General features: G+C 37.9%; 2 protein-coding genes across 3 annotated transcripts in view; one reads left to right on the top strand and one right to left on the bottom strand.

The window, feature by feature from the left end:
- The window catches only part of relch (RAB11 binding and LisH domain, coiled-coil and HEAT repeat containing), a 30,414-nt gene extending 21,957 nt beyond the window's left edge, over positions 1–8,457 (bottom strand). Inside the window, 9 exon segments of the mRNA XM_077624305.1 lie at positions 60–186; positions 1,896–1,990; positions 2,115–2,309; positions 2,701–2,814; positions 2,946–3,001; positions 3,131–3,202; positions 6,196–6,285; positions 7,699–7,716; positions 7,719–8,457. Of these exon segments, the coding sequence (XP_077480431.1) occupies positions 60–186; positions 1,896–1,990; positions 2,115–2,309; positions 2,701–2,814; positions 2,946–3,001; positions 3,131–3,202; positions 6,196–6,285; positions 7,699–7,716; positions 7,719–8,142 (1,191 nt within the window). The 5' untranslated portion in view covers positions 8,143–8,457.
- A 693-nt stretch (positions 8,458–9,150) lies between these two features.
- Positions 9,151–21,975, top strand: pign (phosphatidylinositol glycan anchor biosynthesis, class N). 2 transcript variants are annotated; one of them, XM_077624766.1, is made up of 29 exons: positions 9,151–9,359; positions 10,622–10,708; positions 10,916–11,037; positions 11,127–11,225; positions 12,218–12,324; positions 12,410–12,534; positions 12,614–12,744; positions 12,828–12,947; positions 13,062–13,102; positions 13,187–13,246; positions 13,367–13,459; positions 13,636–13,691; positions 13,892–13,970; positions 14,108–14,290; positions 14,376–14,515; positions 14,791–14,890; positions 14,973–15,065; positions 15,219–15,310; positions 15,441–15,546; positions 16,375–16,483; positions 16,558–16,660; positions 17,710–17,812; positions 18,326–18,412; positions 18,493–18,548; positions 19,230–19,305; positions 19,400–19,473; positions 19,558–19,600; positions 20,797–20,849; positions 21,571–21,975. In XM_077624766.1, exons 1-29 carry the CDS (start codon positions 9,193–9,195, stop codon positions 21,692–21,694), a joined length of 2,829 nt encoding a protein of 942 aa, XP_077480892.1. In that variant the 5' UTR covers positions 9,151–9,192; the 3' UTR covers positions 21,695–21,975. The 2 variants fall into 2 exon arrangements, with proteins under 2 accessions (XP_077480892.1, XP_077480893.1); XM_077624767.1 differs by having other exon boundaries at positions 9,215–9,359; positions 10,453–10,708.
- Positions 21,976–21,995: the final 20 nt, after the last annotated feature.

Consider the following 21,995-nt stretch of genomic DNA (forward strand, 5'->3'; position numbering starts at 1 on the left):
TGGTTGCAACCACTGTAATGTAAAATACACTAACACCCCACAAGCCTTCATGATTTTACCACAGAGAGCGGGTCAGCAGAGGAAGTGATAGCAGTGCAAAACGATGTATCAGACGTATTCTGGGAGCTACAGTCAAGGGCGACTGGTGGCAGGTTAGAGACCGTCTGCTTCATTGTCTGAATCTCGCTGTGGGGGAAAGAAGAGATTATAGATTACTTACATAAAAAAACTATTTTTAAATGCAACGAAACAAATTGTTTGCAAGCGTAAAAGAATATTTAGAAATGTTAAACATTTCCACTCTTCTTAAATTCATATTTACAAATAGAAAAATGAGACTAAAAACAAAAGAGTCGTACTGCAATGTAATCCTAGACTATGCAATCATCCGTGTTAAAGAGGTATGTTTATTTTGCCACTGACAAAGAGACTTCTTTCCAATGTGGTAGTATTAGGGAGAGTATAAATGGACACAGATAAAACCACTGTTAGAAAACTGCAGGCTTTAATGGATACTGTTAATTATGGTAATTCCAAATTGGACTGCTTTGCACTAAGAACCCCATTAAAGAGTTTAGACACCTATACAAACATGTAGTAGGCAACAATAAGTTTGGCAATAAGTAGATTAAGTCTAAGAAAATGCCTGATCTAATGTTTACTTAATTGTTTCTAAAGTTTAATGGCATACAGCTTGCTTACATTCGCCTCCATTAGCGGACACTATTCTCCAAATAGTCCATTCAAAATAATTGCAATAGAGTAATAGTACGAGACATCTCATGGGAACTGAGCAGATCTTGTTGTGCAATTTAATGTCAGAGCTTCGTCCTATGAATAACATTCATACCACCACAAACTTTGGACTGTAAGGCACACCTCACAATAAGCTGCAGACACAAAACATTAGAAGAAAACTGTGTTTTTGAGTATAAGCTGAGTTCTAAACGGGAGAAAAGGTATACGCTTATAGTCAGTAAATTTAATCACATAGTTATCTCTGGCCCGGCAGCCGAATGGTTAACATGTCGGCCTCACAGTTCTGGGGTCATGGGTTTTGATCCCTGGTTGGTCCTCGCTGTGTGGAGTTTGCATGTTCTCCCCGGGCTTGTGTGGATTTTTTCCAGGTACTCCGATTTCCTCCCACATCCCAAAAACATGCAGAGTAGGCTGGTTGAAGACTCTAAATTGCCACTGTGCAATATTTTAGAATTCTGTGCAATATTTTAGAATTCTGTGCATTATTTTAGAATTCTGTGCAATATTTTAGAATTCTGTGCATTATTTTAGAATTCTGTGCAATATTTTAGAATTATGTGCAACATTTTAGAATTCTGTGCAATATTTTAGAATTCTGTGCAATATTTTAGAATTCTGTGCAATATTTTAGAATGGATGTGACTTTTTATACTTTTATACTACTATTTATGTTCTTTTTACTGGGAAAACACACTTTGAAAAGCTTGGAGTAGCACCACCAATTTCGTTATATGCAGCTGTGTATGATGACAATAAAGGCTTTTGAATTGAATTGAATTGAATTGGTATGAATGTGTGCGTGAATGATTGTAAGTCTCCTTGTGCCTTGCGATAGGCTGGCCACCGATTCAGGTTGCCCCCCGCCTGATGTCCATAGATAGCTGGAATAGGGTCCAGTACCCCACGCAACCCATGTGAGGATAGGCGGTTCAGAAAATGAATGAATGAATAATTATCTCTGACATTAGAAGGACAATGGGTTAATTGATAACTCTATATAGTCCGTATGTATACATTCAAATGGTTGAGAATTGATTATATATATATATATTATATATATATATATATATATATATATATATATATATATATATATATATATATATATATATATATATATATATTTATATTTATACCTCTGAAGTTTCTTTATCTGTTCAGATAAATTCTCCTTCTCATTATTGAGTAGGCTAATTTGGTACTCCAACTCTTCAACGACCTCTGCCTGTTGCTGTAAGGAAGGAAGGAAAACAGCATATCTTTAAATGAATGTAGTTTTAAGAGCAATGTCCCTTTAACTAAAAAGGTGTACTTTTCATCAACTCATTTAAATAGTAGAGGGAAACAAAAAAAACCTGTTGTAAAAGGTCAGGCTTCCTAGAGGGATCTTGCGCAGCACAGTGTACAGTGAGATCAACAAAATCTGTTCCAACTCCTACATCAACCATATCTCTCCTTGAAGAAGGAGAGGAACCGCAATTTCTGTAGAGCTGCAACAGGTCAGGAGGCTTTGGAATGTTGAGACCAACATCATCCCATAGCTCAAAATCCTGGAAAGACATAAAAAAAAAAGTTGCTTGTTATTTTAAAATTTACATGTCCTTGGGTTTGATTGAATGATTGAAAGTAAAATACTGCTGTATAAGGACTTTGCAACAATGAACCAATTTTGATACAAAGTTTCATGAAAATGAAGTGCTGAACTTGAGGAAAGTTTATAAAGTACGCTAAAAATGTCTTTAAATTGTAGTAGACTATATATTGGTTTATTTTGTGTTGTACAATATTTCTATTCCATTATATTATCACTACAGGTGAACTGGAGGCTAATTCAGCTTACTGTGTGCAAGTGGGTGGGTACACCATGGCTTGGTTGCCATTGAAAATTAATTGAAGTAATTTTGAATGAAATAAATGTTTAAGATGCACAAATACTTTTACCTGATCATCATTTTCATCTGAGAAGGTGATGGATGTGAGTTTGTATTCATTCTTCAAAAGATATTCATTCACAAGGAAGTTTAAGGCTCGTTTCTCCAGTGGTCGTATCGGCTCCTGAGGCACACATGAAAGAATCTATAAAACATTGTGTGCGTTTTATACCTCCAAAGGATGTAAAAGATGCAGACACTTTGTCACTGTTAACAGACCAGATGATTTGAACCTTTCCAACATTCAAAGCCCACCTGAATTTCAGGCCCTGACTTGAAGTTCTTTCTTTCCTGAGAAGGCACTGCATTCTCTGTCAATAAAAATAATAAAGGGGGGGGCACAAAAATAGGGGATGGGTTCAGATGGGAATTGCTTGGGAATTTTTTTTAGGAGAGAACGTGACAAAAACTCGGGTGGAGAAGTTTAAAAAGCGCCACACCTGCTGCCTGAGTCAAGTTGGCGCGCAGAGCCTGAATGGTCTCCTTTGCTTTCCGTAGCTCAAACTCCAGCACTGGACAGAGAGTGACAGCACGCCCGCACACACACACACACACACACACACACACACACACACACACACACGATCACGCACACATACACAGGAAGCGCAACCAAACAAAGACAGGGAACAAACAAATAAAACAAAGATGGGAGTGAAAAACACAGCAAAGATATTGAGAGTCTAAAAATAAAACAACACAAGAGGGTGCATGCAAATCATGGCTCCGAGGAACACATGCAGCAGAGAATCATGGAATAATAAAGCAAACCAAAATTCATGTCAATTATTTGATATGCTAGTCAGCCCTAATATACAGGAAAATAAAAAATAGTATATTTTAAATTAGCTTTCAACAACAATAAATTAATTAATTTTTGGGAGGTAGCTGTCGGACAGAGGATTTCCAAGACAACCATGTACTGCGTTAAAGCACTTCCCCTTGCCAAATCTTGCCAATGTATGAAACAAATGTTTCACAGTATCAATCAACATAAACTTTTTTTGAGCTGAGGCACACTTTTTGGATTGAAAAAAGATTTGAGACACACCACCAACTGAAAATCTCTCTGTAACCTTTATGACAACATAAAGTCATTCTTGTCAAAGTTTAACCAACAAGAACCCTTCATTCATTCATTTTCTGAACCGCTTCATCCTCATAGGGTCGCAGGGGGTGCTGGAGCCTATCCCAGCTGACTTCGGGCCAGAGGCAGGTGACACCCTGAATCGAGGGCAGCCAATCCCAGGGCACAAGGAGAAGAAACAACCATTTACGCTCACACTCAAACCTAGGGGCAATTTAGAGTGTCCAATCAGTTCAATTCAATTCAATGTGGGAGTTAACTGGAGTACCAGGAGAAAATCCACGCTGTGAGGCCGACGTGCTAACCACTCGTGCCGCCAGGCCCCCAACAAGAATCAAATAAACACAAAAATGTATTTATATATATATATATATATATATATATATATATATATATATATATATATATATATATATATATGCAATAAGGTTAAAAAGTATTCACATATATGTACAAACACATATATAGATATATTTGTGTGTGTGCGTGTATGTTTGTGTACATGTACGTGCATACTTTTTAACCATAATTTGTGTGTGTGTGCGTGTGTGTTTGTGTACATGTACGTGCATACTTTTTAACCATATTGCATATATACTACAGACTAGGCCTGTCGTAATAACACATTTTAGTGTGGGTAAGCAAAAAAACAAAAGGTAGTTTTGATAAAAGAAAAGGTTTAAGCAATGGAGCAGAAAGATACAATTGCATTTTTGTGCACAAATCATCTACAATGATGCATACAACACTATATATATTTTAAATAATTTTGAAACTACTTCTATACTGAATCTGATATATGGATTGCTTAGTATACCTACAAATGCAATAGACTCAATAGAGTATAGCTTTGTGATTGTAATGCTACTAAAAGTGGAGAAGAAATCAACATTATACTAACACCTACCATGCTTGCAGATGAGTGCACAGGATGCAATCAAAAATAAAAACAAAATTCAATCCAGAGGAAAGGGGGATAATAATGACACAGATAACTAGTCATGATGGAGTGACTTGTCCAGCATTGTCAAGTGAGGCTTGATCAACATCAGGTAAAAGCCAGAGGACCACCGAGTCAGACAGCTGTGGGCAGGCATATTTGGGAATGCAGGGGATTGTCCAACCAGTAACCGCTAAAACATCCACGCTATATTCTAATTACTAAATTGTACTCTACAGCATGTACTGCAAAGCTGTGATGGGTCTTAAACGGAATCACATGGTTCAACCTCATCTGCACAAACTGACAGGTAGACCTCAAAACACCGGTGACACATTGAAAATTCATTCATATTCCATACCGCCCATTTTCGAAAGGGTTGCGGGGGTGGTGGAGCTGTCTTTGTGAAAAAAGTAGACTACACCCTAGACTGGTCGCCAGTCAGTCGTCGGGCACACAGAGAGACAAACGACCACCCACACCCCCAATCATACCGCCACCAGCGGGAAGTTAGGTGAGTGAACCTCTACACTACGAGGCGGAACATTGAAAACATCTCAGGTGAATTTGTTTACACGATTATGTTTGCACAGAATAATTCATCATACAAATAGTGGCTTGCAATCTAAACCGTCAGCGTTAAAGCAATCACTGACACTTGAGAGTCACAGTCAGCTTTTTTGGATATCTAATTCTCGTGTCTTGTGTGTCACGACTGGGCTGCATCGAAGTTGTGCTAAGCTCGTGTACCAAAAATGCCACATAGTGATTTAATAAGCTGCAAATCAAACATTTCTAATGTGATTACCGTATTTTCTTGCATATAAGCCGTATTTGTAACTAAAAAAAAATGATGACTGAATCAAGGGTACGGCTTATATGCGCACAAGACTTAACAGCGATGCTATACTCTTTCACCAGTAAAGGTCGGCAAATTAACATGTACTATCCGTTGTTTATTTTCTGTATTGCAGTAAGAAAACAATCATTACTCGATGAATTACTAACTTTCTTATGATATTGACCCTAATAATGTGCTTTTGATTCATTCAGTATCTCAGAAATAGCACATATGATGATTTTTCTTAAGGTTTTCCCTTCAAAGTAACACATTTGTACTCCTATTAAAACCATGAATATGGAGGGAAAAATTGTGAATCAGGGGGGGTGATCTATACTGTGAGAAATTGTAAAGTTCAACAATTTTAAGGGTGCGACTTATGCCCGGGGGCGGCTTATATGCGAGAAAATACGATAAGAAAAACATAATTCATTCATCTTCCGTACCGCACATCCTTGTCAGCGTTGCGTTGATTGCCAGAGCTTACCCCAGCTGAATTCGAGCGAAAAGTCAACTACACCCCTAGACTGGTCACTATTCTGTATTGATTCAGCTATTTCACCTGTTTTAACTGATATTTTTCCAATTTGAATTGTGGCTTTTTATTCAAAGTCGTGGCAGCACATGTTCATCTTACCTGCTAACCGCTCATCTGATTCTCGATTGCCGTCATCTGAGTATCGAGCAAAGTCCAGAGAGTCCAAGGTGCTGATGCTGCCTGCTCGATCTATATTCAAATAAAAATAACGAGAGAGACAGCAGTGAAAATTTTAATCTTTGACTAGGACCTAAAAAATTGCCTGGTGGCTTGGGTGGTTAGCACGTCGACCTCACAGCACTGGGGTCCTAGGTTCAAATCCAGGTGGTTCCACCTGTGTGGAGTTTGAGGTTCTCCCCAGGCCTGCGTAGGTTTTCTCCGGGTACTCCGGTTTCCTCCCACATTCCAAAGACATGCATGGTGGGGTAATTGAACACTATAAATTGCACCTAGGTATGAGTGTGAGCATGAATGGTTGTTTGTCTGCTTGTGCCTAGCGATTGGATGACAACCGATTCAGGGTGTCCCCCGCTCTGGAATAGGCTCCAGCACCCCCCACGACCCTAGTGAGGATAAAGCGGTTAAGAAAATGAAGTAAAAAAGGTGGGTGCCTTTTTTAATAATTTCACCACTTTTAAAGTACAAAACATCTCTGAATTCATTGGACAATATGGTTAAATTGTTGCTAATCTGAGAATGTGCATGCAGAAGATTTATTTAAAAATTATGATTAAAGCGGCGCTATAGGTAGTGTCAACTCCACAGTACCGATGTGACGCTCCTATTGGTGCGTTCGGGACTCAGCTCTCTCATAAGTGGTTTCCATATTTTACATCACAGGTTAGCGGAGAGGTATATGCACAAGAGCATATGTGTCAAAGTGGCGGCCCGGGGGCCAAATCTGGCCCGCCGCATCATTTTGTGTGGCCTGGGAAAGTAAATCATGAGTGCCGACTTTCTGTTTTAGGATCAAATTAAAATTAAGAGTAGACTTATATTAAATTTCCTGATTTTCCCCCTTTTAAATCAATCATTGTGATTTTCTAATCCATTTTAGTGTTTTTATTTCAAAAATCATTTTGTAAAATCTAAAAATATATTTAAAAAGCTAAAATAAACATTGTTTTAGATCTAAATAAAAAACAGAATATTCAAGGATTTTAATCCATTTATGGAAAAAAACACTAAATATGATATCTAAAATGGTCCGGCCCACATGAAACCGAGTTGACGTTAATGCGGCCCGCGAACCAACCCGAGTCTGACACCCTTGCACCTTCGTAAGATCAGACCGAAAGAAATACAGCCGACCCGGCCCGCGGGTATTAAAATAAAAAAATATATATAAGGAAAAGGATAAGGAAATGCATTTACTTTTTGGGGGATTTCATAATTTGGATCTTAGTCATATCTTGGGTCACTCATTGCATATTTAAAAAATCCTAACCTGAAAATTTCGTACCTAGAGGCATTCGTAAGTAGAGGGATGACTGTATAACGTACTTGACTGGTTATAAACCCGACATTTTTCAAGCTAAATGCCAGTTGGTGGTTTGTTTTTGTCAAATGCACACGAGCAGCACGGATTGCCTAGTTACTCACTCAAAGGTCCACCGGGTCAATAGCTTGATCTTTGGCAGGTGGCGTGCCGCTCTGCCGTTCGAAATTCCCCGGGTTGGAGAAATAATCCCTCAATCTCGGGAGCTCCCTTCCCGCTTCCAGCAGTTCTGTGTGAAACTCCAGGGCCGTGAGGATGTATTGATCACGCAATAGCTGAGATGCGATGATATCCACCGACACTCGCGTCTCTGCGTTGCCTGTCATAGCGCCTGTGGCCGCAGAAGAGAACGTGATGCCGGCGCCGTTTGGGCTCGTTCGGTTGCTAGAGAGCAACAGAGGCGGGTGCTCGACGTCTGCGGGTGGGGAAAATAGATTGCCCGGCGGCGGCCCCGGCGCCCCGTCACTCGGGATACACTCGCTGTCGTTAGGTCGTCGTTCACTCTCCTCTTCAGAGTCACTCATATTAAACGGGTTCACCGATGCCATGTTTGCAATAAATAGATATTGTTGTTTCTGTTTGTTTCTTGTTTGTTTGTTTTTTTTAGCTTTGAAAGCTAAGCTAATCAGAGCTGCTTCCTGAATGGGTGTCGAGCAAGCTGGGTTCTGGGATTGGAGTCTCGCGCGATCGACTCTGCACAGTGTCACGTGACGTTTGTTGACAAATTCTCACGACAAAACTGGTAAATATAATCAATAGTTTCGTCTCAAACACATAAATTCCTAAACTCTAGAAGGTAATTGTAAAGACACAACTCTCATTTGGGCAGGTCTACCTAAAATATGGTTGAATATCAGAAACACTAATCACGTGTCCACATTTTTCATTTGATTACCTTTTTCTTCGAAATCACATTGTTTTGATTTAGAATGTGGTACTTAATTAATAAACAACAAGGACGTGGTAGCCAAGACAGGTATAAGCTAATGCACTGCCACTCTAAGACCCTGACAAACTAACGTATACTTAAGTGGCGCCCATGTTGGAAGGGGCGTGATATGTCCGATGCAAGATAATTGACAGTATATTCTTTTTCAACCGTGTATTATTAAATTTCTTTTTAAAACCAAGACCAAAATACAATTTGACGATAGATCTTTTAAATTTACAAAGCACTGTTCGAGGCCCCTAGGTGAGTATGAATAATAATAATAATAATTTAAAAACAAGTCTCAAACAGCCACAATAAACAAAAGTTTTTTTTATTGAACAGAATCGTTTGAAAATCCGTATAGTAAAAAACAAATAAAAAATCAATATCAAATCTTAATCAGGCAGAATTAAATAGGTTGTTATCGTAAACGGAATCGTTTGAAAACCCGTCAATAATTCTGTGAGTTAAGAGGATTTTCAAGAGAAATTCGCTCCCATTAAGTCCGTTGTATTTGAGCCCACCAATTTTTCTGACGCAACATGGCCGTTTCTTCTTTACGCCGCTGACAGTAGCTTTACTTGTCTAGTGTAAAATCTGTAATTTATATGGTTGTATTTGGTCAAACTTCCTACTTCCTGCTTCATTTGCTGCAGAATACGATCCTATGAGAAATGCCATATTTTACATTTTTTTGACTATTCTACACTTGATTTTGATATTCGCTATTTTGTCATTTCGTCTTCTGTACACCTGCCCTGTGCGCATTCTGGTTTCGGGGCTCTTCCCTGTTCCCTTCATAGTGCAATGGTGTGTGGTCAGTGCACACCTAGGGTGAGTTCGGAATCAAAACACGGAGTTTTTGTATTTTCTTTTTCTTTTTCCAGAATACGTAACATTTCACGTGATAGGTACATTTTGTATGTAGTGACATTTTTCGTGACATACTAGCTCTTGTTACAAAGGCTGGGATAGGCTTCAGCAACTCTCCCCACCCGTGTAAGGATAAGCCGGAAAAATGCATGAATGAATGAATGATAAATAATGATAAAAACATCATGAAAGATACACAAATGTTAAAGACAAAGTCTCAGCACATGATCACACTTTGGTGAACTCTTTCACCCACGTGTCTCCTAAACACAAAATGCCAGTTTAAAATGTTTGGAACTATATGGGGTGGCTATCAAACTTCTTAATATTAAATGTATTTAATACATAATAATAATAGTAATAGTAATAATAAAGTTGCCGAGTGGTACCTCTACTGACGAAATTAATTGGTTCCTGATCTTGTTTCGTAATTTAGATTTTTCGTAAATAGAGCCATATTTTATATATAAATTTGTGATAAAAAGCGATCAAAGTGTCCTAATTTTGTATGAAAGACGTGAGTAACTCACACAAATGAGAAAAAATGGTAAGAAATTAGTATTAAATTGAATAACAAAAAAATGCAACGCTCCGCCCAGTGCTCGCAGAGACATTACAAAGAGGGAGTTGCGACCAGAAATATTACACGAGGAGTTGTGGAGCCAGTGCCCCTGATGTTCTTATGAGCAGCCAACGAGAAGTTGTATATACCTCATATTAGCGATCACTCCGGCATTTGCGCTGAGTGACGGAAAAAAACACTGAAAAAAATGCAACGCTCTGCCCAGTGCTCGTAGATATCTGTTATACACGAAAGAGATGCGGCAAAAAGACAGTGCGCTACAATGATAAACAGCCTCTCATGTCTTGGCCACCTGGCTTTCTCGCATCTCAAAATTTTTCTCGTATCTAGAGATAATTATTTGCTCGAAATTTTACCCGTATCTTGAAATGCTCGTATGTATGGGTGCTCGTATGTCGAGGTACCACTGTATAGGTTAGTAATGTAATATGTGAATAATATCGAATCTCTTGTTTTCCTCTTGCATTGCAGACTTCTTTTGCTGAAAATCACTGCTCAAAATGAGGATAATAACATTTTTAGTGGTGGGACTGACAGTCCATGTAATCTTCTTTCTTTCCATCTTTGATATCTACTTCACTTCTCCTCTGGTTCATGGCATGACACCCATGGCCACACCTCTAACTCCACCCGCCTCCAGACTGGTGCTGATTGTTGCCGATGGCCTAAGAGCAGATAGCTTCTTCACCTTACTTCCTAATGGATCGTCCATGGCACCTTACTTGAGGTGGGGAAACAAGCAAATATATATATATATATATATATATATATATATATATATATATAGATATATATAGATATATATATATAGATATATAGATATATATATATAGATAGATATAGATATATATAGATATATAGATATATATAGATATTTATATATATATACATACATATATATAAGTCTCATATTGTCTGCTGTCTCTCCTAACAGAAGTGTCATTGAGGAGACTGGTACCTGGGGTGTCTCCCACACACATGTTCCCACTGAGTCTCGCCCAGGTCATGTTGCTCTTATTGCAGGCTTCTATGAGGATGTTAGTGCTGTTGCTAAAGGTGTGCAACACACAACTCAAAGCATTCATCAGTTTCAGTGAAACCCATGAATGTTCACAGCTCATGTCATTGTGGGTATCTTTGATCAGGTTGGAAGGAGAATCCTGTGGAGTTTGACTCTGTGTTTAATGAGAGCACAAATACTTGGTGCTGGGGGAGCCCTGATATTCTGCCCATGTTTGCCAAAGGTAGTGTACAAACTGTTAAGCCACATGCAGGATTCGCACATTACAGAGCGATCCTATTCTGGAGCTCGACTTAAGTTCAGTCCTAATTTACATGGTAAAACATATATATTTATATATATAATCATTTAGATGGATGTTTTAGAAAAAAAATGTGTGTTACAACTGTAACATCTACAAGCGTCAAAGAGATTGTGAGAATGGTCTGAGATACCATATTCTGTACTTCTACAGCTGTAAAAGCATAATACTATAAAAACACTTAAGTTACTTTATTGAGCTACAGGGCAGGGTCATGTTATTGGTACTCGGCCGTTTGGTCGCCGGACTTTTGGTCGCCCGGAAGGTTATTGATAATTACCATTTAAAATTGTTGCTCAAATTCCCTAAATACAAACTGTGAATTATTATTTAGTCATACTTAATGCGCTATTAATTATTAGGCTAAAGAAAAGCTCCAAATTTCCCATACTTTTATTGTGTTTTGTTGGAGAACTTGTTAAGACCCTGACTGACGTCCCTTCCTAAGGGGACAACTCATGTACATACAAACTCTTATACACTCACACGTCCGCTCATTGAAACTGCTCTGGGTCATTGTTGGCCTTTATTGATGCGTAGACCGTGTTGTTTTACCTTGTTTTGTCGCCGGACGTTTGGTCGCCAAACGTCCGCGACCAAACGTCCACGACCAAACGTCCGCGACCAAACGTCCACGACCAAACGTCCGCGACCAAACGTCCGCGACCAAACGTCCGCGACCAAACGTCCGCGACCAAACGTCCGCGACCAAACGTCCGCGACCAAACGTCCGCGACCAAACGTCCGCGACCAAACGTCCGCGACCAAACGTCCGCGACCAAACGTCCGCGACCAAACGTCCGCGACCAAAGGTCCGGCGACCAAACGTCCGGTCACGCATGTTATTAAAGTTCTTTTTTTGTTCGACTCAAAGACATGACACAATAAACCTTTTATCCATCACTCACTTGCAGGTGCAAGTGGAGACCATGTCTTCACACATACTTATCCAGCAACAGAAGAGGATTTTGCCTCTACAGATGCTTCCAAGTTAGACAGCTGGGTGTTCACACAAGTAAAAGTATGCTACCTACTACTCTTTAATTATGTATTTTTGGTAGCAGCATCCAGGATTAGAAAAAAATATCTTTTGTCTTCCCTGCCAGTCATTTTTTCATTCGGCAAAGTCAAACTCTACTTTGATGTCCAACCTCCGTAAGGATAAGAATGTTTTCTTTCTGCATTTACTGGGTCTGGACACAAATGGACATGCACACAGACCAGCTTCACAGTAAGTTTCCTTTTCTATTATAGTTTAACTATGAATATAATGCACTGCCTCATTTACTTTTTATTTACCTGTCACATAGTGAGTATCTAAACAATATTGGCCTAGTGGACACTGGAGTATCTGAACTAGTGTCTATAATCGAAGACTTCTTCAGCAACGACGACAGAACAGCCTTTGTTTTCACTTCTGATCACGGCATGACTAATTGGGGTAGCACATTTAATATATGTTTTTTAAATTCACAGGTTATCTACTCAAATGTTATTTATTAAATCCCAAATGTGGATGTCTAGGTTCTCATGGTGCTGGCCACCCCTCCGAGACTCTGACCCCTTTTGTAGCTTGGGGAGCTGGAGTACAGAAACCCCGAAAAGTGACAGAAGACCAATTTTACAAAGATACTTACTTGGAAGGTGCATTCGTAAAAAGATTTAAATGCTTATTAATTCGAGAAATATTTATAATGTGCTTTATAGTTTGAGTGGGCTAATGCATATGTTGTTTCCTGATTTCTCTCTTGATCATAGACTGGAAACTGGAGCACCTCAGAAGAGTTGATCTCAATCAGGTGTGGATCGTTCAATTAAAATAAAAATCCAATTGAAAAGTATTGCTACAATATTTAAAAGTTTGCTGTTTTCAAACTCTGCAGGCTGACATTGCTCCACTCATGTCATCTCTAATTGGTGTTCCTATTCCTGTCAACTCTGTTGTGAGTATTGCTTTTTGACTCAGAACAGTCGTGCGACTAAAATAAGGATAATAATATTCAAAGTAAAGATATAGTTTTGAAGTGCCTCCCCTAATTTTATTCTTGTGTGTGTGACCTCAGGGAATATTACCTCTCCTTTACCTGAACAACAGTGATCAGTTCAAAGCAGAGTGCATGTATACTAATGCTATTCAAATATTGGAGCAGTTCAAGGTGAGGCTTTGCAGAGTGCACATCTAGTGCTAAAACTGTTTACATTTGTTAGCATTAAAAACACGTGTACATACCTGAATGAGTAATCGTTGCTAAGGTTAGTGTGACTTTTTTTAAAATGAACACAACAAATGTGATGATTATTTATAATTGTGTTTTATCTTACATTTTCTTAGGTGAAAATGAAGCAAAAAAAAGAGACCACACTATCTTGTCTCTTTACTCCATACAAGTAAGTACCATTGTGTTAAGATTAACTTACAAAGATATACAATATTATGCTGTGCAGAGCAAACACTCACTACAGTCAAATGTGTAACGCAACCTAGATTATTATTCCTCATTCCTATTGTATTTTGAATTCTACCCGTAGTACATCTGGCTCTGTTTAGAATGTAATTTCAAGAACATGATATAGTCTCTGTTTTTCAGACAGCTGACTGAGCCTAAGCAAGCAGAATTCATGCAGACAGCAAGAACACTAATTCAGCTGGAAAAGTATGGAGATTCTGTGAGTATGGCGAGGAAATTCATTGTTTATTGTCATGAATTGAAATACTGCAATTAGGACAGTGTGTAATACTAAAAAAATCCAACTGGTTAAATTAAGTTAATCTTTTTTTTATGCCTTTATTGTTTTTGTTGTAGATCTTGCTCTGCCAGGCTTTGATATCCTCTGCCCTTGAAGGCTTAATTTACTACCACAACTATGACAGGTTTTTCTTGGGTTGCAGCGTGGTGCTGGGATTTGTGGGCTGGACATCATATATTGTCCTCGTTATTCTGAAGACTCATACGAGCCTTAATATGCGACCCGGCCTCTTTAAACAGGTATGATTCAATTCAATTCAATTCCATGAATTCACCAAGTTTTTGTCACACATTTAGGTTACATTCATGGGTTCTGTATTCACAGAAATCTGATCACACTCTAGTATGGCTGAGTTGGTGTGTCGCAATGCTAATAAGCTTGTTCCTGTTCATCCAGAAGAGTCCATTCACATATTATGTTTACTGCCTGCTGCCTGTGCCCATATGGTACTCAGTTATTAAAGAGTGAGTGGTCTTCGTATGTGATTATTAAAATAAATTACACACAGCTTGCTTTTAGCTTTTTATAGCTATTTTTTGGCAAAATAATGAAAATATATCTCCAGTAAATGGATGTTAGTGAGTGAATCTAATTTGGCTCAGTTTATCAATATGTTAATTGGATTATTCTAAGATGAGTACACTAACAAGGTGATTGATGGAACAGATTCTTGCTGTGCCGCTTTGTAATGTTTATTTTAGAAAGTCATTATTAAATTCATTCTATCTTACGTTTTCAGGTCCAACATTGTAACAGACTTGATTCACTCAGCTCCATGCCTGCCGTTTAGGAAATGCTTTGGTTACTTTCTGCTGGTAGCATTTGGAATTGAACTTCTGGTAGCTTTTACAACAATACATTTATTTTAACTGCAACTTGGCGTTATGCTTGGATACTGTGTAATGTCTCTGCTGCCTCCAGGTGGTGAGTTTTTTCCATCGAGCCATGTTAACGGTGATTCTGGCTGTCCTGTCAATCTGGCCGCTGCAGTCATGTCTTTTTCACAAGGCTAAGGTAGGAAAGATAGAAACAACATAGACATTTCCATTCTGTAATCAAATGGAATTATTAGCAGAAATTTATGTACGTTTTTTGAACACGATGTCTTTTAATATCCCAAGAAAACAGAATTTGACTTCTCTGACTGAAGTTTTATCAATTTTCTAGTGCCATTCAATGAGCTGGTTTCTAGGATGCCTCTTTTTGGCTGTTTTCCCCCTGATGCCTGTTGTGGGAAGAGAGCCCAACTTAAATCTGGTGTGAGTGTATTAACCCCCCCCTTTTTTTTAAAACACATTGTTGAATCAATACTTTTCTGATAATAATCATAATAATGCAGTATTTTTTTTCGTTTGTAAAATTGTGCAAAATTTCTATTTATTTCCTCAGCATGTGTGCTGGTGTGCTCACTCTCTTTATATCGGCCTGTTTCCTCTGGTCTTCATGGAACAAGACATCATTGCACCAAAGTGATAAACATCAGTTTATCATACAGGTAACTACAACTATATAATTCTGTACAGTACATGATGTTTGGCTACGATCTGGATTGATATATCAATTGGTTAAGCAAATATCTGATTGAAATCATAAATCAACATTGTCCTCTTGTAGATATACTGCTTGGTTAATAAAAATGGTTTCCCTTGCTCAAACACCTTTGAGTTCAATCATGACAGAATTGTAATATTAACAAATATCGTATCATTCAAAGAATTAAAATCATACCTTAATAAAATTGCTGATTACAATCCCTAATTTATTTTACATGCGACCAATACTTGGGTTGAGGTCAGTAATAGTATTTTTAAGACATTGGGAGTATTCCTGTTACATGCAAACATAGTTGTTCTGAATTGGCATATTTCTGCAAGGGTCGTGATGCTTTGAAACGTCAGCACTCGCAAATCTCATCAATTCCACATTCTGCTGAACTACTGAATTCTTGCTTGCGGTATTTTCAATTTTGTTTTCCTGGTACTTCCTACTGCTAGTAAGAGACTTATTACAGTCTTTCACTTCAGCATCTAATTTCAAAATTTCAAAGCTTGTAATGTATTATGGAGCAACAATTACATCTTGTACTGAAAATAAAATCACCTACAAATGGATCTTAGGACAAAATGCTACTTCAAGAGGAGCCAATCCAAAAGTTGTAACCTGTATAGTTTTTTAAATGTGTTAACATGGCCTTGCATAACAGTTACTGGCAAAAAAGCTAATTATGAAATAGTTATTGACTGCATATAAACGTAGTAACGTTTGTGCGAATGCTACTGTATTTCTCATCATGTGTTACACTGTAATTGGTGTCATTGTACAGCTGCTGCATGTGGCCATATGTGCGTTCGTGCCATTCCTAACTCACTCCAGCCTGCAGCAGAAACAGGGTCTGCCTTTTCACAATCAGATCCTTAGTTGGGGCACATTAGGTAGGTGGCATATATAAGTGGATAAGTACACAAACAGAAAACAAACAAGACATTTACCATACGGTTTCCCTCAGCATCTTCTATAGTTGTTCCATTGATGAGCTCTACACGCCTGTTTCATCGCCTCCTAAGCATATTCCTCTCACTGACAGCCACATACCTTCTGCTTAGTACCGGGTAAGAAAGCATATGTTACGTATCCTACATGATTGTTTAAGCAACCAAAAACATTTATTAGTTGAAATCGTCAACTCTGTTCCAATAGATGGGTTTCAGGGCCAGCAAGAATAGCAAACTGAATCTATATAGAGTCATACTCAGTCACTTATGAATGCCTCTAGGAGTGAAGTTTTCAGGTTATGATTTTTTTTATATACAAATGAGTGACTCGAGATATGAAAAAGATTCAAGTTTCGAGATCCCCCTAAAAGTAAATGCATTTCATTGTTTTTTTTATTTTCAAAATATTGTCTTTGATGCATTGATTCTCACTTTAGAGACCTTGCTACTCCGCTATTGGGCTCTCTTTTCATCACTCTCATTCTATCATAAAATGACAATAGAAGCATTCAATTCAATTCAATTGGGAATCTCACAAACTATCCATGTTTCCAGATTATCTCTTAAATACCTGTCCACGTCGGCTAAATGCTCCCCTTAATAATGATTGCAATTCCCCTTATTAAGTGATTAAAAACCGTACAAATGCAATGCGGCACATATTTTCACACACACATACATACACATGCACACACACATTTAGGACACACGTAAAAATCTAAAATGTAATAGAAGCGGACGGCTTTGGGCCCTGGTAGAAAGGGCTCTTGCCGCCATCTGGCGGGACAAACAGGTATTACGTCTCCCATAATAACGGCCTCCGAGGGAACTATTTCAGCGGTGCGGGGCATATTTTTCATAAATGTGTTATTCATTTTAAGACATTAATAAATAATTTCCTTATAAATTTATCTCATTTTTATGTGTTTCCTCACATCTTTTATACAAAATTGGGGCACTGACCAATTTTAAAGGGTTTAGTTGTTAGTTTTGTGAGGGCTGAGGAACAAATTAGAGAATTTACATAGAAAGTACTGCTCTACTTACGAAATTTTCAAGTTACGAAAAAAGTTCTGGAACCAATTAATTTCGTAAATAGAGGTACGACTGTATTGGCAATCTTGTGGGAATAAATCATCACATGATACTCATAATTTCTAATCCAGGACTGAGGCCTTGTTCCCTCCGGTGTTATCGTGGGTGATGTTTGTGTGGATCAACATTGAGCAGGAAGCCATGATCGCTCAGGGAATCTCTGGAAGGCAAGAGGTATAAAGACTGTCCACCTGTGTAATATTACAGTTACAAATGGTTTCTGAACAAGCATAGTTTTTATTATTTGTTAAATATGCTATTTTATGCCTCTCGAGTCTGGCCATCCCTTCTGAATTTCTGTAACCTACACAACACTCAGTAAGCAACGTTTTGTTGCAAAACAAACAAACAAACAAAACTAAATTGCTTTAAAAAAATAAAGCAAATTACTATAATGTCGATTAAATAACGTCTATTAAGTGTTTGGATCGAGGCAGCACTCTTTCCAGATGCCACCTCCAGTAAAGGCTGACATTGGTGGCCAAAAGTGTTGAATTTTAGATTAAAAGGGATACTTTTTGACAAACAAAAAAGTGAATATTCTGGTTAGCGAAGTCCAATCGATTTAATTCAGTATAGTACCCTTTTACATGACATTGGTACTTTTAATTTTGAAAGATTTATGCTGAATAGTGACAAAAATTCTCTGTACGTAAGGGTAAAATCTGCGTCTAAACTCTGTTACAGCTCTCCACTATTGATTTTTCTGCCAACATTGACATCTCCAAGATTCGTGAGCTGAAGTTGGATGACATCCGACGATCATATTTCTTTGTATCCTTAATGGCATTTGCTACTAAGAAAACAGGCAACAAATAGAACAAAAACTCTCCTTGACCTCATCTTTTACTCAGGTTTTTTTCATAATAACAGCTTTTTTTGGGACAGGAAATATAGCCTCCATTAACAGGTATTTACGTGTACACACACGGTACTCGGCCGTTTGGTCGCCCGGAAGGTTATTGATAATTACCATTTAAAATTGTTGCTCAAATTCCCTAAATACAAACTGTGAATTATTATTTAGTCATACTTAATGCCCTATTAATTATTAGGCTAAAGAAAAGCTCCAAATGTCCCGTACTTTAATTGTTTTTTGTTGGAGAACTTGTTAAGACTCTGACTGACTAGCTTCTTAAAGGGACAACGCATGTACATACAAACGCTTATACACTCACACGTCCGCTCAGTGAAACTGCTCAAGGCCATTGTTGGCTTTTATTGATGCGTAGACCGTGTTGTTTTACCTTGTTTTGTCGCCGGACTTTTGGTCGCCGGACGTTTGGTCGCCGGTTGTTTGGGTCCGGGCGACCAAACGTCCGCAACCAAAAGTCCGGCGACCAGAAGTCCGGCGACCAAACGTCCGGTCACGCATACACACCAACTCTCTTCTAGGGTGTTGAAACTATAATGTCCATTTAACTTTTAATCTGAAATGTTGCTCTTCCATTTCATACACAAGTCAAATCATGTAAAAAGACGTTATATGCAATCCTTCAAAGTGTGCTTAATAGATGTGCTTAAGCACTAAATGTATACATATTAGTCTGACTCCACCCACTTTATTCTGTATTTGTTTTTTTTCCCCCAGTTTTGACCCAACATCTGTGTATTGTTTCCTCACCGTCTTCAACCCGTTCATCATGGGAGGGTTAATGATGTGGAAGGTGAAATACGGATCCGGGAAATTTTGAACTCCTTGTCCTGTCAATAGTCACCAAATAAGAAGTACTACCGTATCTCCCCTTTTTCGTCTTCTAGGTCATCATTCCATTCATAGTTGTAATGTGCACCTTTGAGACTATCCAAGTTACAACACAGCTCTCATCAAGAAGGTAATTAATAAGTTATTTTAACCACAACATGATGTCTGATTTATAGGAATTCCACTATAATGTGATATTATTCTCTATTTGCAGCTTGTTTCTGATCGTCTTGGTCATCTCTGACGTGATGGCTCTGGTAAAGCCTTAGTTTTACATGACGCGAAAAACTATTTAGTCAGCCCCCGATTGTTCTCACACTTAAAATCTTTACAAAAGTCTTCTTTTTATCATAATCGGTACAGTTCTACTGTGAAAGACTGTCAACACATGTCGTCGAATTTTTAAATGATGGTGGAAAACAAATATTTGGTCCCCAACAATCAAGCAGGACCTCTGACCGTCACAAACTTGTACCCTTTTAAAGCACCTCTATCCTCCATTCATTACCTGTTATAAGGGCCCCCTTGCATCACAATCTGTATAACTGACCCCTGTCCACACAGCATCAAACAGTCAAGATTTCAATCTTCACCATTGCTAAGACCAAAATCTTGATAGAGAATGACAAGAACAAAATTGTGAATATGGAACTGTTTGGAAAAAGTGAATCAACAGTAAGCAAGCAGCTTGGTTTGAGGAGATAAACTCTGAGAACAAATATATTATAATATAGAATGTATACAAGACCATTATTAAGTTGAACTTGGGTTTTCCACGAGAATTTACATATAGTGATACCTTGAGATACGAGCTTAATGCGTTCCGTATGTCGATGTATGTCGATTTACTCGTATATCAAATCAACGTTTCCTAAATACAAATTATTTCGTTCCCACCCTCTGAGCAAAAACACCAAAAAACAGCATATTACAATAGAAAAACATAATTTTATTGGTTCTAATTCACCATCTACTAACAGGAAGAGCGACATTTCAGATTAAAGGTCAGATAGACATTTGAGCTTCAACACCCGAGTGAGAGTTGGTGTGTGTGTGTACACGTTGTAAATACCTGTTAATAGAGGCTATATTTCCTGTCCCAAAAAAAGCTGTTATTATAAAAAAAAAACGATCAAAAGATGAGGTCAAGGAGAGTTTTTGTTCTATTTGTTGCCTGTTTTCTTAGTAACAAATAACTAGTGTAACGTGGGGTGCACACACTAAATATTTCCTCAGAATTTTACTCGTATCTCAAATTCCTCGTATGTCGAGGCACTCGTATGTCAAGGTATTTCTGTATAAATACTTGAAAATCTTAATATATGGATGCATGGCTGATTTTCTTTCACTGTCGGTGGCTGGCAAAATACCCCACTGCATCTTCATTTGTACTGTTTAATCTATATATTTCTGTCTTGTTGGAAGTTAAACATGAACTATTTCTATCCTACAGCACTTTTTCTTCCTAGTACAAGACTATGGCACATGGTTGGACATTGGCACAAGGTAAAGTAACTCAATTAACTACTGTAATCTGCAATATACCAAGTCATATCTTGGGTTTGCAATACTACAATTAAGATTTCTTGCCTTACGTTTATGCTTTTGATCAACAATTTTAGATTTTTTTTAACAATATTATAATTACAGTAATCCCTCAAATATTGCGGTTAAAGTAGACCACACATGGCCACGGTAATTGAAAAATCGCGAAGTAGGGTCACCCCTATTCTAACTTTTTTATTTTTTTCCCCCTTCAGTGCTGAGTCCTAGTAGCAAGAGTGTCTTCCGCTTTCGGGTTTCAGCGGAGTCCTAGTAGCAAGAGTGGCTTCCGCTTTTGGGTTTCAGCATGGATTTTCACATCTTTATGTATTTTAAAATTTTATATATATATATATATATATATATATATATATATATATATATATATATATATATATATATATATATATATATATATATATATATATTTGTTCAGTGCTGAGCCGTAGTAGCAAAAGTAGCTTCCGCTTACGAGTTCAGCATGGATTTTCACATTTTTATTAACTTAAAAAAAAGTTTAATAATCAATAGCGTTAAAAAATGCAGTGGTGAATTTGCGATAAGTAAAGACGCGATAATCGAGGGATTACTGTATTACAGGTGCACGAGCTAATACTGTGAATGCAAGATGCTGCATATACTGTACTGATAGAGGCTAAACTCAATGTTGTTTTGTATTGCACAGCATCAGCCACTATGTGATCGTGATGTCAATGACCATCTTTCTGATGTTGCTCAGTGTTGTGACACACATCCTTACCTCCCAAAGACTCGTACTGTGGAAGAGACATAAGACACATTTTACCTGAATAAAAAGTAGTGGTGGATGAATATGCGTGACCACCACCACCGACACCAAAAACCTGGAGCCAAATCCTTTGCACTGCACAGGCTAACTAGAGGCTTTTAGATTTAGGTTGTTTACATATTTATATTTTCACCAGTTGTTGTTTTTGTGGTTGTGAATTTTAATTTAGTTTTTGTATTATACTTTTTCAACATTGCTTGTTTTAATTTGTTAACTGATTTACGTATAATCTTTAATTGATCTTTTGTGAGGTACTTTGCAAATAAAGCATTTTTATTTAATTAAAAACTGTCTTAATTCTG

Source organism: Stigmatopora argus, chromosome 17 (assembly GCF_051989625.1).
Source record: "Stigmatopora argus isolate UIUO_Sarg chromosome 17, RoL_Sarg_1.0, whole genome shotgun sequence".
NCBI lineage: Eukaryota > Metazoa > Chordata > Actinopteri > Syngnathiformes > Syngnathidae > Stigmatopora > Stigmatopora argus.